The sequence below is a fragment of the Xenopus laevis genome, chromosome 7L, assembly GCF_017654675.1.
Source record: "Xenopus laevis strain J_2021 chromosome 7L, Xenopus_laevis_v10.1, whole genome shotgun sequence".
Lineage (NCBI taxonomy): Eukaryota > Metazoa > Chordata > Amphibia > Anura > Pipidae > Xenopus > Xenopus laevis.
This window is the reverse complement of record NC_054383.1, coordinates 28,459,800-28,484,854: the sequence shown is the minus strand read 5'-3', so window position 1 is coordinate 28,484,854 and position 25,055 is coordinate 28,459,800. Positions and strand designations below refer to the sequence as shown.

At 41.8% G+C, this 25,055-nt stretch overlaps 1 protein-coding gene across 1 annotated transcript in view; it reads left to right on the top strand.

Moving 5' to 3' along the window:
• Positions 1 to 5,553: 5,553 nt before the first annotated feature.
• LOC108695757 (slit homolog 1 protein) overlaps positions 5,554 to 25,055 on the top strand; it is a 242,367-nt gene continuing 222,865 nt past the window's right edge. The window contains exon 1 of the mRNA XM_041568709.1: positions 5,554 to 6,117. Within this exon, the coding sequence (XP_041424643.1) occupies positions 5,924 to 6,117 (194 nt within the window). The 5' untranslated portion in view covers positions 5,554 to 5,923. The remainder of the gene's footprint in view (positions 6,118 to 25,055) is intronic.

Genomic DNA, 25,055 nt, shown 5'->3' with positions numbered 1-25,055 from the left:
GCCCCCAATCCAATCAAGCCTGCTCCCAAGCTGAATCGGCCCAGCCTGCCCCAAACTAATTGGCCCAGTCCACTCTCCTATTTCCTCCCTCTCTCTCTTACCCTGTGTGCCCCTATTATGTTACCTTGTCTGCCCCTTTCCTTTCTATTTTGTGCCTGTATGCCCTTATTTTCCTAAATACTTGGTGTGTCAGTAGCCAGCAACACTTTGTCTAGGGGCCCCGCCAACATGGTCCCAATTGGGCCCCACATTTGATAGGACCAGCCCTGCACCTACTGACCCCCTAATTTACTAAAGCAATCACAAAATATGTTCCTCCTCTTATTGACTTGACTACAGACACATGCAACGGCCCTGCTATCAGTCTTACATATAAATTCTACAGTCCTGATAATAAAATATCCTATGTGCATCAGATTGTTACCCTTTGCTAAACAGCCACTGGAGGTGCAAGGATCACATTTGACCTTCAGAGGTCCAGAGTCAGACTAACATCTATGGCCAAATGATTTCATAAAGTCCCTCTTTGTCCTTCCTTATGGGAGAAGGATATGGCTCAGAGCTCAAACAGAAACGATGTATCTCAGCCTCAGGCTATGCATCTGAATCCATGTGTTTGATCCCTGTCACCTTGAGGAAACCACTTTCTCCCCCACATGCACCAGAATACAGTGGGTCTCAAAGGTGGCCACTGTCCTCTGAGATATCAGTGATAAAAGCCACATAGTTGTAGCGATTGTCACACCACTTTGCACCTTTGCACAGTTATTCTTGTGGTTCTTTCTTTCTTTGTATTTGAAACCTCATTGGACCATCCATAAGACTTGCGCAGCCAGTGGTTCTGCTGTAACTATTGTTACCCCTCTTCCTTATACTGCCCATACACATAGCAAAAAAATTTGTATAGTGAAGATCCCTACTGCTATTGTCCAAATACCAGGAACAGAAGATTCGTCAAATAAACTGAAATCTAAAGTTTCACCTGCTGATTCACTGTTGGCAGTGGTGTAAGTTGATATCACTGTGCCCCACAGCAAATTATTTTTCAGGCCCCCAAAGTGTCTAGAGGTTGACTTGTTTTCAGGGCCGGATTTACATAGCGGGCGCCCCTAGGCCCACTGCCGTTTGTCCCCCCTGTCCCCTACCCTTTATTCATGCAAATTTTCATGGAGATTGTATCTCCTGCGCATCCCTAGTATTTTTGAACCAATGTGGGTGTGGTTGGGCAGCATGCCGCCCCCCTAAAATCCTGCCACCCTAGGCCCGGGCCTAGGTGGCCTTCCCACAAATCCGGGCCTGCTTGTTTTACCAATATTTATTGAAATTGCATATGAATTAGGGCTTCATGGGGCCCCCTGCAGCCGCAGGGTCTGCTTCCGCTATAGTTACACCCCTGACTGTTGGCCATAGTGCGACAGCAGATGAAGAAGCAAATAGCAGATGCAGTTTCCCTTCCTGTGGTTCCAGTTATGTGGGCTCTGATCAGAACAATAGAAAGGCAGTGATACCCCAAGTAGCCCCTTATACCGTCTTTATCTGTTGTGATTGTGAGTCGATTGAACTAAGACTGTTCCTGATGAGCCCTTATAGGGCTGCAGTAAGTCAGTGGTCTGTTAAGATGTTCTGAAAATAAGGATCCAATCAACAACCCTGCATCAACCTACTACTAAGTAGCAGCGTTGTAAATACCATATAGCAGACCCCTTAACCTAGGGAGGGGGTGTACAATCGAGAGGGTTGCTGTATGGTTCCTGATCTCTTCTGCCCCCGGCAGATGGGGGAGTGGTGGGGAAGGAGCTTCAGGAGAGAGTCTGCCTGGGGCTTAGCTTGTGAACTGAACACTCTGAAGACTTTTATGCAGGGGCCCCTGCTCTGTCAAGTTACGCCGCTGCTAAGTAGGGATGCACACATGGGTGCCTGCAGAAAAATTTCCAGGGGGGTGCAAGCAAGCTAATATCACCTAGGCTAGCATCCCACTGAAGATGAGCCAATTCATGACAATGCATAAGATTTAGGCTTGCCTTGGGGTAGGATGTATAAAAAACATTGCGTTGCAGGGAATTAAATTTACAAAAATTTCTTGGAAACAGCTGGAGAAGTCAGGGTGGGACAGCTGCCCCCTCTTGCCCCCTTCTGCAGACACCCATGGATGCACATTAAAGGGAAACAATCAGTGTAGGACTGGCCCACCGCCATACCACAATATGTCAGTGGGCCTCTTGCTTCTAACCATTTGGCCTATTTCATGGTCATTCCCTATTTCTTTATGGGAACAAAGAGGCTTAATAATGGAAGAATAAAGTATAGTATGTAGAGAAAAGAGACTAGGAGAATAAAAAGTTTGAGTGAGCAGAGGAGGTCTAATAGTTTGGAAAGTGGGCCCTCAACTTAAGGTTTTCTGGTGGGCCTCTGGTATCCCAGTCCGACACTGGAAACTATACCCCAATGAATACTCAAGCAACAGATAGTTTATATCAAATTAAGTGGCATATTGAATTTTACCAAACTGGAATATGTATTAAAGTAAATATTGCCCTTTTACATCTCTTGCCTTGAACCACCATTTTGGGATGGTCTGTGTGCTGCCTCAGAGATCACCTGACCAGAAATACTACAGCTCTAACGGTAACAGGAAGAAGTGTGGAAGCGAAAGACACAACTCTGTCTGTTAATTGGCTCATGTGACCTAACGTGTGGTTAGTTTGTGTGCACCGTGAATCCTACGATCCCATGGGACGGCCCTTATTTTTTAAAATGGCAATTTTCTATTTATGATTGCCCAATGGTACATAATGCTAAAAAAGTACATTATTATGGTAATGGTTTATTTAATGTACATGAAGCAGGGTTTTACACATGAGCTGTTTTTATAGACAGCTCATGTGTAAAACGGGTGCCATCGATGCAAAGAAACTATTGTAAAGATTTTCTGCCCGAGCATTCCAACATTTTTTGTACCAATATGTAATTTTTTTTCATGGCAATAAGTCGTTCCGCCAATCGGACAAGTTAAAAGATATATATCGGCTAACCATAAGATCTCTGTGTGATATCTGACGATATCAATGGGAGATTTTCACTACTATCTGTCGGACATAATTTTCATACTAGGCTTTAATGAAAAGTCGCCTGCGGCGATGCATTTTCATTAGTCGCTCAAAGTTTCCTCCAAGAGACAACTTTGGGCGACTATTGAAAACGCATCGCTGCGTGTGCTTTAGCGCAGCCGACTTTTCATTGTAGCCTATGGGAAAACACGCTGAGGCAGTTCGGGGAGATTGTTGCTCAGAAGAAGTGGCGATTAGTAGCCAGGCGACAAAATCACCCCGAATCTCCTCGTGTGGACTAACCCTTAGGGGTTTTTATTGACTGTGTCATCTTTCTTATGCACGAGGGGCAGTTTTGGCAACACTACAGGCCCAGTGATACATTTCTAGGGGAATGCAATTCCCAAGGATTGGTCTGTGGGAACTATGTAATAACAGGGGTAACATTTGCTACAGTTCAGGCAACCCCTAGCAACCAAAGGGCAGAAAGCATTTACTTTGAAAGTAAACATCTGATTGGTTGCTATGGGTTACTAGAGCAGGAGCACCATTTATTGCATTGCAACCTTTGTGTTACATTCCTGGGAAAACTGTGTATTGGAACTGTAGGGGGTTGTGTGATGCTGAGGTTATTCTTTCATGTGAGTTGCGGATCTTTTACATTTTAACTTTAAGCAATGGATGGGTTAATTTACAATGCCAGGGCAACCACAATGCATCTTACATCAAATTACTGCATAGGACGCATGTAGGGGAAACTGCAAATCAACAAAGTTGACAGTTTCTCATATGCCATCCACACGCACTGCAGGTTCGGACTCCTGAAACATTGTAGCAGAAGTCAGCTTATTCACAGACCTGGAGTAGAGCTGATTTCTGCGGCACTGTTTGGAGGCAGAACCAGTGAACAGACGGGATAAGCAAATGCTGCTTTGCAAGTACAATACAGGTATGGGATCTGTTATCCGGAAACCTGTTATCCAGAAAGCTCCAAATTATGGAAAGTCCATAACACAGTTGTTGAGTGGATTTCTTCTTTAAAGTTGCTATTTTACTGCCTTTAGTAAATGATATGGGGTACTCTTGATTATTTTTAACTCATATTTATAAGGCACCATCATATTCCATAGTGCTATACAATAAATGGTTGTATACACTGAGCATCTATGGGACCTGTTATCCAGAATGCTCGGGCACTGGGGTTTTCGGATAAGAGGTCCTTCCGTAATTTGGATCTCCATTAAGTCTACCAAAAGACATCGTTTAAAGGAGACATTTTGTGTAAAAAATAAGAATGTACCAGTGCATTAGTCTCATTTAGATATATTTCTGCAAAAACCCTAATAATCCCTCCCTTCTCTTCCACTTCCTGCTCCCTGAATTCCCAGGCTGTGCAGGGGAGCTCTCAGCTCACTGCACTGTAGGACAGGAACCAATCAGCAGCTAGCAGGACCTGATAGGGAACTGAAGCCAGTCTGTGTGTTTGACTGCAGAGCTGTGATTGGCTGTCCCCCTCCTTCTGTGCTTCTGGCAGGGACTGTTAGGACACGCCCACCCCTCATCTGAAACACAGACAGGGACCAGAGAACATCTATAGGGAGTTTCAATAAAGGGAATATTTTTGAAGATAATATTATTTTTTAGCACCATGTAAAAGCAACGCCATATATTAATAATAATTGCCTACACAATTAGGGTTTTTTCATTTATCCTATATGTCTCCTTTAAGCATTAAATAGACTCAATAGGATGCTTTTGATTCCAATAAGGATTAATTATACTAGGGATCGAGTAGAATGTAATGTTTTATTATTACAGAGCAAAAAGAAATCATTTAAAAAAAAATTTTTTATATATTTGATTAAAATGGAGTCTATGGTAGAAGACCTCAGTGTCGGACTGGGACACCAGGGGCCCACCCAAAAACCTTCTATTATTCCATCTATTTAGCTGCTTTGTTCTCATAGAAGTTGATAATGACCATGAAATAAGCCAAATGGTTAGAAGCAAGAGGGCCCACTGACACCTGGGCCCACCGGGAGTTTTCCTGGTATCCCAATGGGCCAGGCCGACGCTGGATGACCTTCCTGTAATTTGTTGCTTTCTGGATAATGGGTTTCCTGATAACAGATCCCCATACCTTGTACAACTAATAACCAATGCAAAAGTCCTGCTCTAAAGACTAAATCACTTGTATGGCAAGCTAATATTAATTTACAGGTAAATACAGGATTTATGGTCTTCTACCTCCCCCAAGTTTTGAAACCCTTTACAAAGTAATTGATTGCAGGTAACCCCCCCACCCCTTCCCTGCAGGAGTTAGTAAGTAGGGGGGCATCCCTAGTTCTTGTATGTGAGCTGCAGTTGCAAAGCCATTGTAGTTTGTTGAGTTTGTGAATGTGCCCCCCTCCTCCTCCTCCTCCTCCTCCTCCCTTGCTCGGTTATTCAGTAGGGGGTATAGCCCTGAAAGTAGAGGCTCCGGCAGACTGAGAGGAGCTTAGAAGACAGGAGGGAGGGAGGGAAGGAGGAGTTAGGCGTGATATTTGTGTCTCAGGATTGATGGATGGCTGCTGTTACATGGCTGTGTGTGTGTGTGCGCTTTCCCCCTCTTATTAATGCTGCTACTAAGCCTGAGACACACACAGCAGCGACATTACGCAGCAGAAGTCGCAGCGCAAGCACTTAGCGCCGAGAAGCAGCGCATGGACTGCAGGTAACAGCGGCAGCACTGGATTTCTCTTTCTTTTTTGGTCATTGTGTCATTGAGACGACTGCACAGCGCTATTGGCATTGGGCAAATCTGCGCCGATAGTGGAAGCCACCTGGGGGGGATCCTGCCCAGGACTCTGAAACGCGACTACTTCTCCCGTGCCGGCATGGATGCCAATTGCTCTCCTACCTTCCCATTGTGGCTCCGAGCTGGAGTGTGGCTACTGGCCTGGAGCTGGATGTGCCGAGTCGGTGCCAGTGGCTGCCCGGCGCTGTGTACTTGCAGTGGCACCACAGTGGATTGTCATGGCTTGGCACTCAAAGGGGTTCCCAAGAACATCCCCAGGAGCAGCGAGAGGCTGTGAGTATTCTCTTTAACTAACACCTGCGCTAATAAGCGACAAATAACATCGAATGTATCACTGTAACATTGATGTCAATAACTCCGTTTAGTCCGGGGAACGAGTCCCATCATTGTAACTTTACAGTTTCCTTTCTATAGTGACAAATGTCGCATTGCACTTGTACATCAGATCGACTGCTTTATGGAAGCGTTTAGCTCTTGAACTGAAAAACGCGCTGTAAAATCGCACTCAGCGATCGTCGCTTAACCTGCTCATCCCCAATCCGAGCCCCCCAAATAATCCAATCATCCCTCCTGCTTGTGATCACTGCTCTTTCAGTCGAGTCCAGACTGGCGTCCCGCTGCGATCGCTGCTGTAGCAGGAGGGCTGCATTGTGATGCCTCCTGCGACTGTTTCAGAACAAGATCACTAATTAGGGACTTTATAGAGTGTAGGCTTAGTGACACGCTTGATTGGGAAGGATTGTACATTTCTTTCAGATGTTATGGCACCTGACTTATCTAGTATAATTCAGTGGCCACAGCTGCTGCGGAACTTCTTGGCCGATGAAGTCTGGGTTCAGTTTTGTTAATACAGCTATGAGACCTGTTATCCATATCCTGATAACGGATCTTTCTTTAATTTGAATCCCTAGTCTACTAGAAAATTATGTAAACATTAAATAAACCCAATAGGCCGGTTTTGCTTCCAATAAGGATTAATTATATCTTAGTTCAAGATACAGTTTTCATATTACAATTATGGGACCTGTTATCCAGAATGCTCGGGACCTGGGGTTTTCCGCCTAACAGATCTTTCAAAAATTTGGATCTTCACACCTTAAGTCTACTATAAAATCATGTTAACATGAAATAAACCCAATAGGCTGGTTTTGCTTCCAATAAGGATTAATTATATCTTAGTTAGGATCAAGTACAAGCTGCTGTTTTATTATTAGGGCAGAGACACAGGATCAGATTCAGGGAGATTTAGTCACCCGGCGATAAGGATCAGGGTACACAGGCAGATCCGGGGGGAGATTAGTCACCCCGTGACAAATCTCCTCTTCTTCGGGGCGACTAATCTCCCCGAACTGCCTCCCCGTCGGCTAAATGCCGGCAGGATGGCATTTGGAGAGATTTGTTTTCCGAAGTTGCCTGACAAGGCGAAGGCAGTTTCGGGAGATTAGTCGCCCAGAAGAAGAGGAGTTTTGTCACTGGGTGACTAATCTCCCCCCGAATCTGTCTGTGTGCCCTGACCTTTATTCACCTCTTCTTCGGAGTGACTAATCTCCCCGAGCTGCCTCCCTCCCACTAGAATCTAAATTGCCAGGCTGGATGGCGCTCGGATCGCTTTGTTTTCCGAAGTTTCCTCGTGATGCAACTTTGGGCGACTTCAAAAAACAAAGCGCACTGATTGCCATCCCGCTGACGATTTACATTCTAGCCGAGGGGAGGCAGTTCGGGGAGATTAGTCGCCCCGAAGAAGAGGAGATTTCACGATGGGCGACTAAATCTCCCCGAATCTGAGCGTGTGTCTCTGCCCTTGCAGAGAAAATGGATTTTTTCTGGATAACAGGTTTCCAGATAATGGATCCCGTACCTGTTACAAAGTTTTGTTGGGCATGGATTCTTTTGCTTGTGTTACGTTGACCTGGGGGTTTCCAGTCTGGAGGTGTGAGTGATACTGGTGACCTAATATCCCAGACAGCAGTGTATTTGCTTCAGACTGGCTGCTGCTAAAACCAATAGGATATTTTTTTTTTAATATACTGAACCAACTTGTAATTGCTGCTGTACATTCCTGAGAATCTGATTGGTTTAGAGGAATAGTAGTACTACTGGCATTACATTTCTGTAAAATCTGAGATACTGCCTTTTAGTATCTATCTGCAGTAACTATGGATGGATACAATTTGACTCACAGGGCAATGCAGAAAGGCTGGCCCCAAAAAATGCTTATTTAAAGCTGCAGGAGGGCTGCAGATTGGACCTCTCCTATATCTCCTATAGCCTGATATATATATATATATGTATTCCTCCCTGATGCTAAATGCAGCCCTGCCAACAGAGAATTGCAGTTTTATATTGTGTAATAACCGCCGGGCACATGGAAATAGTAGCGTTCTTGGGAACTGTATCCGTTTACTGTCAGGGGAACATAATCAGCCACATGATAACTGAGAGACCGTGACATTAAATAGCTAGGTTTGCACCAAATTTAATCAAAGTGTCTTGCTGTAGTGTATCTGCTTCATAGTCACCTTGCACAGCACTGCGTATCTTGTTGGCGCCTTATAATTGAATAATAAATCAATTTTGCTGAGCAATAGATTGCCACCCCTGCTGAGAATCGCTGCGGCTTAGGGGGGGCTGATTTCTAATTTGTGAGTATAAGGTGGAAGGCACAGACCAGAGGGTATATAGGTACATGGTAGGAATGGTAAGTGTGACTTTCAGAATCGTACAGATCTCCAGCACATTATTACACTGCATTCCTATGTTTCCAGTTAGACACAAGTGATGAGCTGTCTGGAATATGTTCCGTACATGAAAACAGTTACAGATGTGCCAGTTAGGGAATTGTGTTTAGTAAGACGGAGTTTCAGTATCAAAGACAACAAAGCTTGGGGAAAATGCACAAAACAGTAATAAAAGTTTGATGTCAGAGAAAGCTTTCTCATTCCTGTGCCAGACCAAGAATCATGTTCCTCGGGTTGGTGAGTCCCATGAACTGGGTACCATAGGCACCTGATATATCTACCACTGAAGATGATAAAAAGCAGGTGAATAGAATAATGCATTATGTTGTATCCCATCAGCTCATGAGAGTCTCTGTAGTGACATACAGTAGAACAATGTTGAAAACTGGGAAGTTTGCAGGACTTTTGCTGGACTTTCAGCCAGGGAACTGCACATCAGGCAAACCATTAGAGATCCAGACACCTAAAGTAAAGCTAGCTATACTGGGAAGACATAAGACTGGCGAGAATGTGCTTAGTCTTTGCCTTCACTTGCTAAATTCTACAGTTCTGGTTATTGTCAGTCCAGCCATTCCTATATGTCCATCATCAAATTCCACCATGCAGCATTCCAGAGGGTGCACAGCCTGAAAAACTGTTCCTTCTACAAAACTCTTCTATAGCCAGACACAGTGTTTAGGAACTTGCCTGTAAATCTGCGCAGTGCGACTAAATAATAAATGAATCCCAATGTGCGAGCAGAAAGCTCTAGACACGAAAACCTGTTTCCGAATCTTCGTCTCTATCGGTGCTTGTATCTGACCTACTCGCCTGGAATGTATAATGCTGCTGCTGGTGCTCCGTGCATTTACTCTTCTCTGCCAAGAATTCTGTGCTACTTTATAAGTGCCAGGGATATCCACCAGAAAATGTCACTTCTGTCCCACAGTGGGGCTTCAAGTGCATGAGCAGCTGGTACAGAAGGGGCTAATGTTGGGTATTGCAAACATTCCTCAGACCTCCACAAGATGCTGAAAAGGTAAACTCTGACCCAGTCTGTGCATGTAATGTTATTACAGTAGAACCCCCATATGTTTTTCAGGAGATCAGAAAAAAATGGTGTAAAATCCAGGAAAATGTAAAATCAGGGAAAAGGATTATGCATAATATATAGGTGGGACTTAGTGATGTGCGGGTCAAGAAATTCTCGACCTGCACCCGACCCTAACCTGCCCCCTCCCAATCCGCATCAGGCCCGCTATTGCCCCTATTAATAGACCCGCGCCTGCCCTGCAGTGATGTCACAATAGGGGCAGGCTTGAGTCTATAAATTTAGGCGCTGGAAGTGCTAGGCCGTGGGTGGGAAGAGCAGGAGAAGAACTCGACCCGTGACCCAAAGATTTGGTGCAGGAGTCGGCCACGAACCCGTCCGACCCACAGGTTTCAGGCTGGCCCGCACATCACTAGTGAGACCACAAAACAACAATATAAAATGAGGGAAAATTTAAAATCAGGGGATGTAAAACTGAGGTTTCAATGTATATCTCCCCCACCTTGACTGTTGCTATTTCTAGTGGCCTTGTGCTTTTTTGGGGAGATTAAGAATGGTTTTCGGGCAGGGTCAGATTAAGAATGGTTTTCGGGCAGGGTCAGATTAAGAATGCCTTTGGTCCTGCTCACCCCCTTTACTCCTCCCTCATTCCACCCCTACTCCACTAGTAATTTGGAAATGAACTGCCTTGTCCTGTATGGTACCAATTGGGCACTGGGGGCACCCAGGAGCTATGGGATAGGCTTTATGATAATGTGTCATTGTATCGCTACTCCCAGCACTTTCTGTTGCTATCAATTAGTCATAGTAATATAGTAAGGTTGAAAAAAGACACACCTCCATCACTTTTAAATCTATATATAACCTCCCTAACTGCTAGTTGATCCAGAGGAAGCCTCTTCTGACTCCAAGATGGCAATTGGATCAGTCCCTGGATCAACTTGTACTATGAGCTATCTCCCATAACCCTGTATTCCCTCACTTGCTAAAAAGCCATCCAACCCCTTCTTAAAGTTATCTAATGTATCAGCCTGTACCACTGATTCAGGGAGAGAATGACTGATGACTTTCGCTAGTATCAGTGATTAAAAGCCAAGTGTGCTAGGTACTTAGATTAAAGTTAAAAAATAATACTTTTTTTCCTTATAAATGCATAATCCCTCTCCCATGCATCTAGGGTTGCTGCCTTTTCCTATATTTGTAGCCTTCTTACTTATTGATAATATTGGCATAAAGCATCATTTTTACGAGTCAGGCCGGTAAAATACCAAACAGTTGGCAACCCTACATGCATTTCAGTGAAATTCTATAGATCACAATGATCCTGGACAAAATCTTAAGCATTGTCTCTAAATTCCAGCACTCTGGTATATTTCTCTGTAATGAATGTATAAGCCAAACAGCGAGAGCAAGGCAAGAGATCCAGCTGGGACTGTTTTGCAGGAGAGGCACCCAGACACATAATTATTTTCCTGCATTTTGCAATTGCTATCATTGCCATAACTTTCAGATGTAGTTGAATTCCTAACATGTGCATTGGAATACAGAAAAAAAAACCCCCTGATTTATTCTGCCTTATCTGCCTGCCTGAATGAAGAAATGCTAATGAAGTTCTATTAAACACAGAGCAATTTACACACATTTTAATAAGCGGATTTGTATAATTTTGAACAAAGTGCTTGGAGTTGCGGGAGGAGAATGAAAGCAATGTGCCAAATCATTCATAAGCAAAGTCATTTGCATGACAATGTAGTACCATTTGTAATGGGTTTCAGATTTTGGTTCTTATATATTAATATTGTTTTTACTACATTTAATATTCTGGCACTGGAATGCTGAGCATTTCAATTGCAGTTTGCAGCATTCCACTGCTCCTAAGCATAACGGCACACAGCCTAGGGCTTTTTCACCACTGCTGGTGTCGGGCAGAAAAGAGCTGCTGTCAAACCCCCCTGTCCTTCTGTCACCACTCCTGGTGTTATTTAATACAAAGCACCTTGACTAGCGCACAAGTAGTGGCAACAGACTTAGATCTGAATGTCATTGCACCATAAATGTCAGCCAGGGGGCCTGATGCTAAATGTTTTGTTTGCTGCAGACTGTTTTCCACTGCATGGCAGTTTCAGATGAGATGCCCCGTATGTCCAATGTTGGACTGGGCCTATAAGGGCCCACAAGAAAACTTCACATTAATGGCCCCCTCTCACAGCAATTTGATTTAGGCAGTGCTATATAAAATATATACTTTGCAAAAGGTCCGAATAGGGACCGAAACGACTGTTGTACATAATATGCTGCAATAATATATATTTTTTGTCATACCTCCCAACATTTTGGAAATAAAAAGAGGGACAGAAAAAGTTGACCCGCGTAGCATGACAACATTTTGTTGACCATGCTCATTTTTGTGGCCACACGTCCTAATTACCATGTTAATTTTACAAAATTTGGCAGTTATGAAAGTATGAAAATATTTCTGTATTTTTTTTCAGTTATTACAGTTTTGCTAATGAAGGTGAATTGGCCTTTAAGATGTGAGTCTAACTTTTCCCAAGGGACCTGTTATCTTATATTGTTACAATTACTTATTTGCTTATCTCAAAATTGTTACCAAAGTATCTTATCTGCTGCTGTGGCTGTTCTGGGCTCTCTGCCAAAAGCCAATTAAGTTAGAAACGTTGTTTCTTTTTCTGGCTGTTCAGTGCAGAGAAAAACTGGACTTTCCAGTACAAATGAGGGACTGTGGGTTGAGCTGTCAAAAGAGGGACTGTCCCTCTTAAAACTGGACAGTTGGGAGGTATGTACTGTAGGTACTGACTTTTGATTTATAATTATATATATATATATATATATATATATATATATATATATATATATATATATATAGTCTTATGAAGGATCAGCACACACTGTTCTGTAGTGAAGTAATAGTGTTTATTTTCAAACAAAACACATTTTTATCCGACGTTTCGGTCCCACCTGGGGACCTTTTTCAAGGATCCTTGAACGTCGTGCACCACTGGCAACATCTATCTGAGTGCTGGTACTGTGGGACTGTATATATATATATATATATATATATATATGTACTGTATAGTTGAAATAAAAAAAGGACTAAATAGCAATTTTCCATGGGACACCAGGAAAAAACCCACTGGGCCACACCAACCCAGACCGCCACTTGACTCAGATCCCGCCCTGGTCCTGAGAAGTAAGCAAAAAGGTATGCAGATAGGGTTGCCACCTTTCCTTCCAACGAACTCTGGGGGGAGGCGGGGGGTGGGGCAGTGGCATAGCTGGGTGTGGTATGGCATGGTGGGGGTGCTACCGTGACATCAGGGGCAGGTCTATGACATGGTGATCAGCGATTGAACGATCCCCGCGTCAATCCTGCCCGGTTTTCCTAATTTGGAAAACCCGGCAGCTAGTTTTGACCAGAACAGCCCTTGAAAAAAACGGGTTGTCCGGGTCAAAACCGGACAGGTGGGGGGTGGTGTCGGAGGGGGGTTGTGACTGGGTTTGGGGCAAGAAGGGGGAGTTGCAGCTGGAGGGGAGTGGGGGCCCTTGTGGCGCATACCTGCTCCGATGCTGACACCAGGAAATACTCTGGTACTCTGCCAGACCAGTCTGACCCTGCATGGGCCATCGAACTAGCAATTGTTCAAGTGGGACATTCTTGCCTTATAACCTGCATTATCTAATGAATCTTTGAAAGAGGGATCCTCAAACACAAAAAGGCACATGGGACTATGGCAACAATGGCTTTATACCACATAGAGGCCCAAACAGCCCCCACCAGCCCACTAAATACTGACTTTCTATGGAACCTTATAGCAGCCCCTCTGGCATTAGCCATAACCCACAGATTGCCAGTCCGGGCCTGAGCACAAATACTAGGAGACGACCGTTGTGACGACTGGTGGCTGGCCCACTATGTAAATACAAACCTGGATAAGCCTAAACAAGAAATCTCATGTCAAATATGAGGGTATTTATACTTTCCCTTTCTACTGGTACCAGCAACTAATCTCCCTGTTCGACAAACCTCAGTATTGTCACTGTACAGTCTAAGTGAGATATAAATAAACTTGCCACCTTTTTGGATTTAATCGACACTTGTGAAAAAGATGCAAAATGCTCCTAATATGTGTTACCCTTGCCAGAGAAAAAAAATGCATGCAGAATGAATAAGATGGATATATTCATGAATTATTTTTGATTGTCGAATTTTTGCCACTCTGCATTGAAAAGAACGTGGGCACAATTCTCTGCATACCCCCACTGGCTGGCTCTGACTCCTGAACGAGTGAAGCAAGACCTACAGGAGAACTGTTTATTACAGTATGTAATTAACAGTTTTTCGATGTAGGACCCCATTAAATGTGTGCCACATTTTTCGTCTCTCAATTTTTATTTATGTCCCAGTGTCACACTGGCAGTTTGAAAAGGGAGATGTGATACTACCTGGGACCGCTGATGTATATTGTATATTGTATATGTAGGCCACTATGTAATGCATCAGGGATAATAATCATAACATCTTCATTTTTTTAAGAAAATGGTTGCTGCAAACTGTATTATAGTCACCAGGTTCATCATGTGACAATCTGCAATGCAGTCTTATTATAAACGGAGTAGAGAAAGCTGGTTGTGTTGACTGTTCCTATGGGAAGTTACAGCAAACCAGGGGCATATTTATTCACAAAATATATAAATATACAGTATATCTTACCATGTTACTTGTTTGTATGAACTGCCAGTGTTAATCTTATTAAACAATAGACCCGCGCCTTTAGTTGGACAACATTAAAGTTGCAATTAAGAGGAAAAGAGGAAAAGAGGAGCAGGAGGTGGGACAGGCATATGAATTAAATCTGACAGTTAATAAATGAGTTATTTCAGTACATTGGCTTTTATTATGTTGGAACAAAATGTGGTCAGGCCATATGAATGAAATCCCATGAATATTACTCACTTTGGGTCAACTCCAGATGGACTGATGTGATTTCCAAAGTTGTGATGCTGAGCTTATTTAGGCTGTACACGCCTCTTACGGCTAATATGTTTGCACCTATGGATACCATTGCAGATAGGCTGCTAAATTAAAGAGCATTAACAGGTTTCCGCATGCTGGGTCTTCCATAATTTCTGTTCCACCTTAGGCCCTGAACATACCTCGATATTTATGCTACACCCAAATAATACCAAGTTTTATATAGTACACTAATCTTCACGCAGTAAATTTTAGCAGGACAGATAGGATAAGTGCTGATTAGATCCTGGCTTTAGATTGTGACATGGGTGAGCAGCAGCAGCAGCAAAACATGACCTTCTTTCAAGGTGCTCTGGCCACAGATTTTGCTCTCTTTAAGTGATATGTACTGTGCATTAGCCTTGGTGTTATGCTCCTTTCTTGGCTGGTTAGTGTCACAATTCAAACTCTAAGGAAGTCTATAAAACTAGAGAGGTTTATTGAGACCCCACAAGATCTTGACTGATGTAATCTGGCCATTGACCTGAACTATATTCCTGTATTTCCAAAAGGGTGATAGATTCCACCTAATCGCTGTATTCTTATCTTATCAAAAGTTTCTGCTCAAGTGTTTTAGTGTTCTTCAGCCCCTTCCTAGTAATTATGAGCTGCCTGTGTTTAGATCATTTAAAGATAGCAGAGCCGGCTGAAATTTCCTGCCTTTCCATTGCCAGACCATCTGGAAAAATGTTTTCTACTGAGCCATATATTTGTGCTTTGTGTGTTTGCATGGGAAATGCATAGAGAGAGGAGAATTCCTCGCAAATACTTTACATAAGCAATGCACATTATCAACTCCACTTGGTTCTTCTGATATATATTTTAATTATTCAGACTCTGTGGGGCACATGTCGGAGTGTGAATGGAAATATTTCTCTAGAGCATAGAGGTGTCGGAAGCACTTAGGGAAACTTTACAAACCATAGGACGTCACAAGTCGGGATATAAATATAGAAGCTCAGGCTAAGGGGTTCATGTGTCCATAGAACTGTGACCATACATGTGTATAATTATGGGAAATAGTACTTATTATGCAACCAGTGGAGTGTGACCTGCTTGCTGTGAAGTGTTGGACCTGTGATGTTTTTTGCTCCATCTTCTACTGTTATGTGTTTGACTAGGGCTTCCATGTCAAGCCCTTCATACTGACTAATTATAACATTTTCATGTTACAGGACTGTTTAGTAATCAGTGTAGGAGGCTACTAATCCAATGCAGTCTGTAGTATGAATTTCATGCCACAGTTACATAGTTACATAGTGATAATAATGATAAAATAGGCATCAAATACATGAATATAGCAAGGTCCAAATAGTGCCCAGAAACTCAAAGGGATATTTTTAGTTTCTGGTTCATTATTAATACTGAAGGCAAAGAAAAGTCAAAATGTATGGGATAAGGTTTTGACCTTCAGAAACTAAAGATGTGCATACACGACAAGCAGATCTTTGCTTAACTTTGGTCACCGACACGCTTGGCCAAATTGGGCCGATTCCTGGTTCGAAAGTCAAAGCCTATGTGCAGTATTTGGGAAAGAACTGCACTCATGCTTGGATGAGCCCCCTTAAAGGAGAAGGAAAGTCGTTAACCACAAGGGGTGCCAAATATTAGGCACCCCCAAATAAATTTATTGACTTACCTGAAACCCCGGGCCAGTGCTCCTATCAGCAGAAAACTGCAACGGCCCAGGGTTATTTCAGTGAGCACAACGGAGCGATCCTCTTCCGGCTTCTTCTTTCTTCATGCTGCTGCGCATGCTTAGTAGAGCGAAAAGCCAAACTTTAACTAAACATTCAGATTTTTTCATTCTACTGTGCATGCATCCGCCCTGGGAAATTTGAAGACAGAAGAAGCCGGAAGAGAAGCGCTCTTTAGTGCTCACTGGTATAACCCTGATAATCCTATCAGCAGAAAACTGCACCGGCCCGGGGTTTCAGGTAAGTAAATACAATCATTTCTGCTTAATTTATATCTGGCTGATTTTTGGCCAGCTATTGGTTGGGAAGGTCCAAATATGGGCCATTAAACTGCCAACTCAGTCGGAAGGGGTCCAGTCGGCAGTTTATATAAGTCTGTGAATGAATCTTTATAATATTACTCATTAAACAATCCTTTTAGAGCAAATGCATATGGGAACAGGGTGCTTTGCTGTCAGTGAGAAACTGTGCTCCCCCAAGGCCGACAAAATAATGTATTGTTACCTATGTGAATCGGTATGGTTTAACTCACTTATAATGCTCCCTTACATATTTCTTCACCATTATACAATAGGATGAGTTGACATGCACCTAGGCATGTTACCTACGGAAAAGTGTGATTTCCCACTGCTGACAAAACACCCTCATGTGCCATTGCCTTTATAGCCTAGATAGGCTGCATTTGTGTGGAGTAGACAAAAGAGCCAAACCTTTTTTGTGACTTTTTATGCTCATTAATAAAAATAGCTAGATCTGTTTTGTACTAAGGAAAGAAGCTGAAAAAACCAAAGAACCAAGAATTTATTCTTCCATGGAAAAAAGTGACTAAATTAAGTAAATCTGCTATTTTTCTGATATTCTACACATTGCACAGTGTCTGCGGGCTTAGATAAAACCCTGTTTTGATGATAGTGTCAATTTAAATTGACAGTAAAGTACGAGGGCTTACTGTGTGCGACGAACATTCCTTCTCTGCAAATGTGTTTTTAAAAAAAAAAAAAAAAAAAATATGAATAGCAGCCATTGTTCTTCCCTTCTTCCAAAATCCTTCTTATCTCCTCCCACAAAACTCTTTTCAGTGAGGTGTGATACTCCTATACAAAATAATAGCAGAGTATGCAGTACTGATATTAATGAAGGCATAGTCAGCAATGAAGGAAGGAACAGTTCTCCAATGTAAAAACCATTGCACATAGCATCGACAAAGAGCTAATATACACAAACCCTTGTCCTAGCCGAAACTTAGGTAACACATTATTTAATGTTAATATGTCTGCTAAGATCATTCTATCTGTGCAGATTTTTTTTCACTAGAAATTTGAATATTTATTAATTTATTAATATTATGAGATAAATTCAGATTTAAGTAAATAACCCCCCTAATGTCAGAAAAGTTCTCTGGAAGGGCATGATTTGTTAAGCCAGGGTGTGTTGTATGGTCCCTTGAAAGTATGTATATGAGGATCAATAGGTATTGACTGTGCAGAGCACAATTCCAACAGGATGATTATAATAAATTATATACAGTATAATATTGGCCCTTTTATAAAAACAAATTCCTATATTTAGCAGTACAGGTATGGGATCTGTTATTTGGAAAATCATTATCTAGAAAGATCTGAATAACAGAAAGATCGTCTCCCATAGACTCAGTTTTATCCATATAATCCAAATTTTTAAAAATGATTTTCTTTTTCTCGGTAATAAAACTGTACCTTGTACTTGATCCAAACTAACATATCATTAATCCTTATTGGAAGTAAAACCAGCCTATTTGGTTAACCAGCCTATTTGGTTTATCTAATGTTTACATGATTTTCTAGTAGACTTAAAGGGCATGTAAAGGCAAAAAATAAAATCCCATTTTTACTTTCTTTAATGAAAAAGAAACCTATCTCCAATATACTTTAATTAAAAAATGTGTATCGTTTTTAGAAGAAACCTGACTGTATGCAGTGAAATTCTCCCATCATTTACTGCTATAGATATGAATTGTCAGACGGTCCCGAACTGCTCTGCAGGGAAATGATAATGAACAGCAGGGACCCCCACCTTACTTGCCAGCCAAGCAGAACTCAAGCAGCTTTGTTTGTTTCCCTGTAGAGGAGTCAGCGACTGTGTAGAGATTTGTATTGGATTTTATTTTTGCCTTTAAATCCCCTTAACTGTTTCCAACTCCAGCTACAGGAGCAAAGACCATCAAGCCGGATTTAAACAGATAAATTGGGATTCTATTTGGAGGATTGTTTTCCTGCAGCCACTGGTTATGCAGATTTGGAGAAAGTTTGTATTAAACGATACAAAAACTATAAAATCCACATTAGATGACAAAACACAGGACCCAGAGCAGTCTGCCTGTTCTGATTATTAATCCGTCTTGTGCTGTTTTGATAATTATCCCTAAGCAGCCCCGACCACACTGAGCATGTGCACAGTCTTGGTCTTGCAAAGATATTTAGGTGACCTCCTGTGGCCAACTTTGAAAGCATAAATCATTTGTTTGATTAGGCTTGTGGTACAATAAGTTCATATTTATGTTTAGTATACAAAATACATCATTTCTAGCATTATTATATTTTAGACTTTACTTCTCCTTTAAGGTACGAAGATTCAAATTAGGGAAAGATCCATTATCCGGAAAACCCCAAGTCCCGATCGTTCTGGATAACAGGTCCTATAGCTGTAACAATATATACTGAGTTGGAATGTCTAATGCATAGCCAACCCTCTTAAATCTCTCCCAGTATCTTAAAAGAGTTGGTAATTGATGCCGAAGACATCAAAACTCATATGTCAGGAAGCACAGTATATTATTTAATGTTCATTAAACCTAGTTAATCTGTAGTATCGTTTACCTTTAACTTGGCAGCTCTTAATTATAACCCTTCTGGAAGGAGTGAATCAGTCGCGGGATAATTAGAGGCTCATTCGGTTTGATTGACTTAGCTATGAGCAGCACCTCCAACTTTCTGGGAACAGAAGAAGCAGAGGCGCTAAATGAAGCCAAACATGTGACATCTTTCAGGAAAAAAAAAATCTCTGACATTTCCCAGGTACCTTTTGTGCCTTATAGACTGGAAGTCATTTTCCTCAATAGAGAAATCTGTGGTATTAGCAGTCCTGGGTCAAATAAACATACGTGGATGGTTTCCAGCACCCCCATACACCTGTGTCCTTGCAAGGAGCCCTGGTGCTATTAATGACTTTTCCCCAATCTCAAGGCTTCCTGGAAGTTTTTAACTGATTGGCCGTTTATGTCAGAGTTGGCATGTAATGAATAAGGATTTGCTGGAGCAGAATTTGATCCCTGGAGAAATTCCCATTATGTTTTCTGCTGGTTACAGACAGGAGGTAATTTGCGAGGTAGGCCAGTTTATATAGAATGTATAATCAGAGCTTTGTTAACCAATTTCATTTCTGGATTTTCTTTTCTCTGTTACTTTATGTTTTATTAGTAAATAAAGTTTGAAATTGGCCAATTACACTGAGTGAAGAATTGGCACATGTTGATGGCGGTGCCGCATAAAATCTCTCCCTCTAGTAACCTCTTGTTCATTAATGAACATCACTTGTTTATTGGAAAGGAAATATAGATGGACTTTAATAGACCTACAGTATGCAGGTACTGGGTATAAACTGTGATCTGCTGTCCAAACAATTCTGAGATATTCTGAGATTTGACTGTTCACATGGATACACCTGACAGTGTCCGAAATCAGTACATCTGATAGGAAGTGAGGAGGAACCTCAGCTCCTTTCACTTCAGCACCTGACAGTACCCCATCCACCTGCCAAGAAGGGTCATTAACAGATAATGGTTTCAGTATGGACAGACGGTCAACAAGTAATCGCAAGGTCTTCTTTAAGTCCATTTTTAAATAGACAGGAAGGCTTTGGGCCAAGATGAGGATTATGTGATACACAGGAACTAGGTAATAACACACAACTGCCTTATAATTATTCAATAATGAATAAGCTGGATCCCACACTTGATTTTCTAACATTCCTATTTGTTATGGTCTTATTTCATATTTTGTGCCCCCCCCCCACATAATACAGAGGTTAAGAACCCTAACATGGTTGTCAAGGGGGGTTCTTCTTGATCCGATTTACAGGCACTGTGATATAAAAATGCTTGAGGGAAGATGCTTGAACTCTTTGATTATTCTTTAGAAATGCTAGGAATGGTACACTCTCTTAGTGATGACAGGGAATTTGTTGATGTTTCTGCCTTTGTGTTACTATATTAGGAACCTTGCATTAAGCCATATGCCCCACAGACAGACATATGGACCCAACTAAGACAAAATCAGACTGTGTTTAGCATTACTCTTAGCTCTGCAGAACAGCTGTAACTGTGCCAAAGTCTAAGAAGTAACATCAGTGACAACTTGGGCATCACATATCAATAAACACAAGCTGTAAAAATGATTATATATTGATGAACTGGTCTAGCTTATACATTACTATATTTAATCTCCTAAACAGAATTCCATGAGATCAAACACATTTAAAGGAAAACTATACCCCCAAAATGAATACTTAAGCAGCAGATAGTTTATATCAAATTAAGTGACATATTAAAGAATCTTACCAAACTGTTATATATATTTAAGTAAGTACTGTCCTTTTACATCTCTTGCCTAGAACCACCCTTTTATGAAGGTCTGTGTGCTGCCTGGGAGATCACCTGACCAGAAATACTGTAACTGTAACAGGAACATTGTTTGGGGGGTTATAGTTTTCCTTTAAAGGAAAACTATACCCCCAAAATGAATATTTAAGCAACAGATAGTTTATATCAAATTGAATGACATATTAAAGAATCTTACCAAACTGGAATATATATTTACATAAATATTGCCCTTTTACATCTCTTGCCTTGAACCACCATTTTGTGATGGTCTCTGTGCTGTCTCAGAGATCACCTGACCAGAAATACTACAACACTAACTGTAACAGGAAGAAGTGAGGAAGCAAAAGGCAGAACTCTGTCTGTTAATTGGCTCATGTGACCTAACATGTGGTTTGTATGTGTGCACAGTGAATCCTACGATCCCAGGGGGCGGCCCTTATTTTTTAAAATGGCAATTTTCTATTTATGATTACCCAATGGCACATACTCCTAAAAAAGTATATTATTATGATAATGGTTCATTTACATGAAGCAGGGTTTTACACATGAGCTGTTTTACTCAGTATCTTTTAATAGAGACCTACATTGTTTGGGGGGTATAGTTTTCCTTTAATGAAATAGATCAGCCTTAGCTAGTACAACCTGATGTGCACATGTGGGACCAGCTTAACTAATAATTATTTGTTATCTGGTTAATTTAAACACGTTTTGCATTGTCTTTGAACTGGAAGATATGAAATGAAATGATCTGCAAAGAAGGTGCTTATTCTGTATAATAACACTCCCAGCTATTCAGCTACGGTGTCACAAAATGATTTATGATGGAAGGCGCCTCAACCTTGGGCATCTTGCCCATGAAACGTTACTGCATTGACCCAGTCACCAACTGCCCGATCCTATGGCAAGCAGCTGTCCATTAAGGGTTGGCAGATACTGGTATCTGAAGGATACACAAATACATGTACCCATATGCGATGGCAGAAGGGGCAATCAGCACTATTAATCCTACTTAAATACAAATGGGTGGGAGGGTCATAATGTTTTCACTGCATCTTAAGTTGCCCATGTACCTGGTCATTATGGGTATGTCAATAATGGGCAGTTCTTTGTCTGATTGTGGTGGACCACAGTGGTATTATCTGATGCTTTGACTCCCGTTCCAAAGACTTGATCACATGGGGTTCTCTTGCATACATTTCAGTTGATGCATTAGAGTCCAGTGTGGTCGCTATTCATTAAAAACATGTTAAGACTGGTATTAATAATGTATGGACAATGTAAATGCCTGTAAACTTGGGTGCTTGTGTTGTAATCTCTCCAACCTAACACAATCTCTAGCCGCTTCACAGTCAGTTTCACCCAACCCCGGTTTTATAATGTTTGTAGATTTTGCTTTAAATTTCAGTGTATTTACTAGCAAAGACTGAAATGTCAGCTCAACCATTCCTTCAGACGTTAATAAAATCACTATCGACTGTGTGCGGTATCTGAAGGGTGTCAGAACGCGTGTGTAAATAGGTATCTGTGTTGCGTCTGCCTGAGATGAGATTTGATCTGCACTAAGCCATGTCATTGAACTTTGTGTGCATCCCTTGTGTTACAAAGATATTCCTCAGCATGTTGCCTTTTACTAAAGAATAAAATGATGATATTACTTTTAGCAATGCATTTAGATTTCCATTAACATAATTTGTTGTAAAAATCTGAAAGACAACTCAATATGGCGTACCTTCATAAATATGCACTTTATAAGTATAACATCTGTTCCTACTTTATTCACTTGGGAGGGGGGTCAGTTAGGGAGGCATCAAGCTATGAATGGTGCTGCTACTGCTGCCAGTGCCACATACTGGTTTTTCAAAGTTTCAGCACCAAGGGCCCCACCAGAAAACACATAGGCTACCCCAAAACTGCCTATTTTACTCTCTTCTTGAAATATTTGGGACATGGAACAATCCTGAAAAATGCAGAGGCTTATAGGAAAAACATTAATACATAGGGGATTGCAGTTATAAACTGGCAAGTATTTCTTTGTCTAGAGGGCTCATTTACAATTGCAGGCGCAATGAATGCGGTCATGCTAAAATGGATATTGCTGTTATACAGGTTACCCATAAAAGGAACTTGCGTCACAAGTGTCGCTGCGGAACCCTGAAACTACTGCTTGAAGCGATGTAGTCTTGACTCACAAAAAGTTAGCGGTAACATGCATCATGCATTTCTGCACACACATGCAACTATGTCTAATTTGATGCTCCAGGAGCTGTTGCATGGGTGCAAAATAATGTGACAATTTGCATATGAAATTGCACTTTGCACATCGGTTTGCCACCTTACCCCTTTAAGGGCACATATACAGGATGCAGCATGTTGCATTTCACCTGCGTTCAGCGCATACATGCGTCTGTGTGAGTACAGCCCCTTTCAAAATAATTGACTGTGCCTACTCCTGCGCTCCCCTGCAGCTGAACGGAATAAATCGCAACACAGGGGAGTGCAGGCAAAAACGGCCGTGTGTAAGAGCCCCTATACTGGCCACATATTGAATCCACACCTTGCACAGCTAGTTAGGAATTAGTTTAATCAATTCAATCTGCTACATACATCTAAATTAATTGCTAATTAGCCATGCTGGCTGTGGGCTCAATATGTTACCGATATTAAAGGGGTGAAGCGGTAAAGCTATTTGTGCTCATAAATGACTTAAGTTCTACTGTAGGTTATTGATGATCCTTCTGATTTTTCTGTAGAAAAAAGCAATGTGGTAGCTCCTTTTCATAATAATAAATACACAGTTTACAATAAATAACACAAATGTAAAGTCCAAATACATTAAAATGACCCCATGACTTGTCTACATGCATTTCTGCCTGTGCAAGCCATCCTCTTTATTGCATGACATTTTCGAAGTTCTTTACCTTTTATTAGGGACAGTGCTGAAAAGGATTCTGGTGCCCGGGAAACCGAATATTTGTGCCAGAGTTGCCAAAGTATAACTTTACCTGCTCCTCTCAAACCTCTATACCTTCTGTCCTCAATGAGAGGAATGCCTTCTGTGCTAGAGTCCTGCTTCTGGTCAGATACTTGCTAAAAGAGAGTAACTACGGGTTGCAGGTAGGACTTTCAAGTGCAGGTATAGATGGAGGTTGATGGGTCATGGGGTTTGCTAGTAGCGTGTCTTATTTATAGCAAGTTTTACTCCTTGAAATTATATTTATTATATTTACATTATTTAAATAGATTTTCATGCCTCCACCACTTTTGATGATGTCACTTCCAGTTTACAGCAACAGCACTTCTTGTTTCTTGATGGCCAGTGGGTTGCGGATCAGGTTGCAGATAAGACAGTTGCGGGTTGTGTATTATGGCCAAGCAGTTAAAAATGCAGGTTGTGGGTCCAGGTGCAGGTTGAGAGTCAGGGGGTCCAGGTTTCAAAAATAGATTCTGCACAGGTCTTTGTTGTGTGCCAGTAGCCCATCTGAGACTCATATTGTCCTGTTGAGGGTAAAGCTAAAAGCTGATCCAGTTGGGGAGGAAAAAACTATTTATTTACCGTTCAGTTGATACCACGGGAATAAAATAAAGTGAAGTTATAGTGGCTATTAAATTGCAATACAATACATGTCATCTCTCCGGTTTGTATTGTCAACTCTATGCCCTGTGGTGGAGTAGGCATTTATCAGGGACTGCTGTTTGATGCTAGCAGCACATTGCTAGGGTTTAGCTCTCTTCCTTAGCTATCAACAGACTTATTGGTTTAGAGAGAATGCCATTCCCAGACCCAGATTTGTGGAGAGGCCACCTAGGTCCGGGCCTAGGGTGGCAGGATTTTAGGGGGGCGGCATGCTGCCCAACCACACCCACATTGGTACAAAAGCACTACGGTTGCGCTGGAGATACAATAATCTTTTAAATTTCCTGTGCACCAATCCCCATTGCTCCGGTCCAGATGATGAAAATTTGCACGAATAAAGGGGAGGGGACAGGAGCGATGAATGGAAAGTGGGCCTAGGGGCGCCTACTATGTAAATCCGGCCCTGGCCATTCCACCCACCCAGTGAGTATTAATAATATCAAT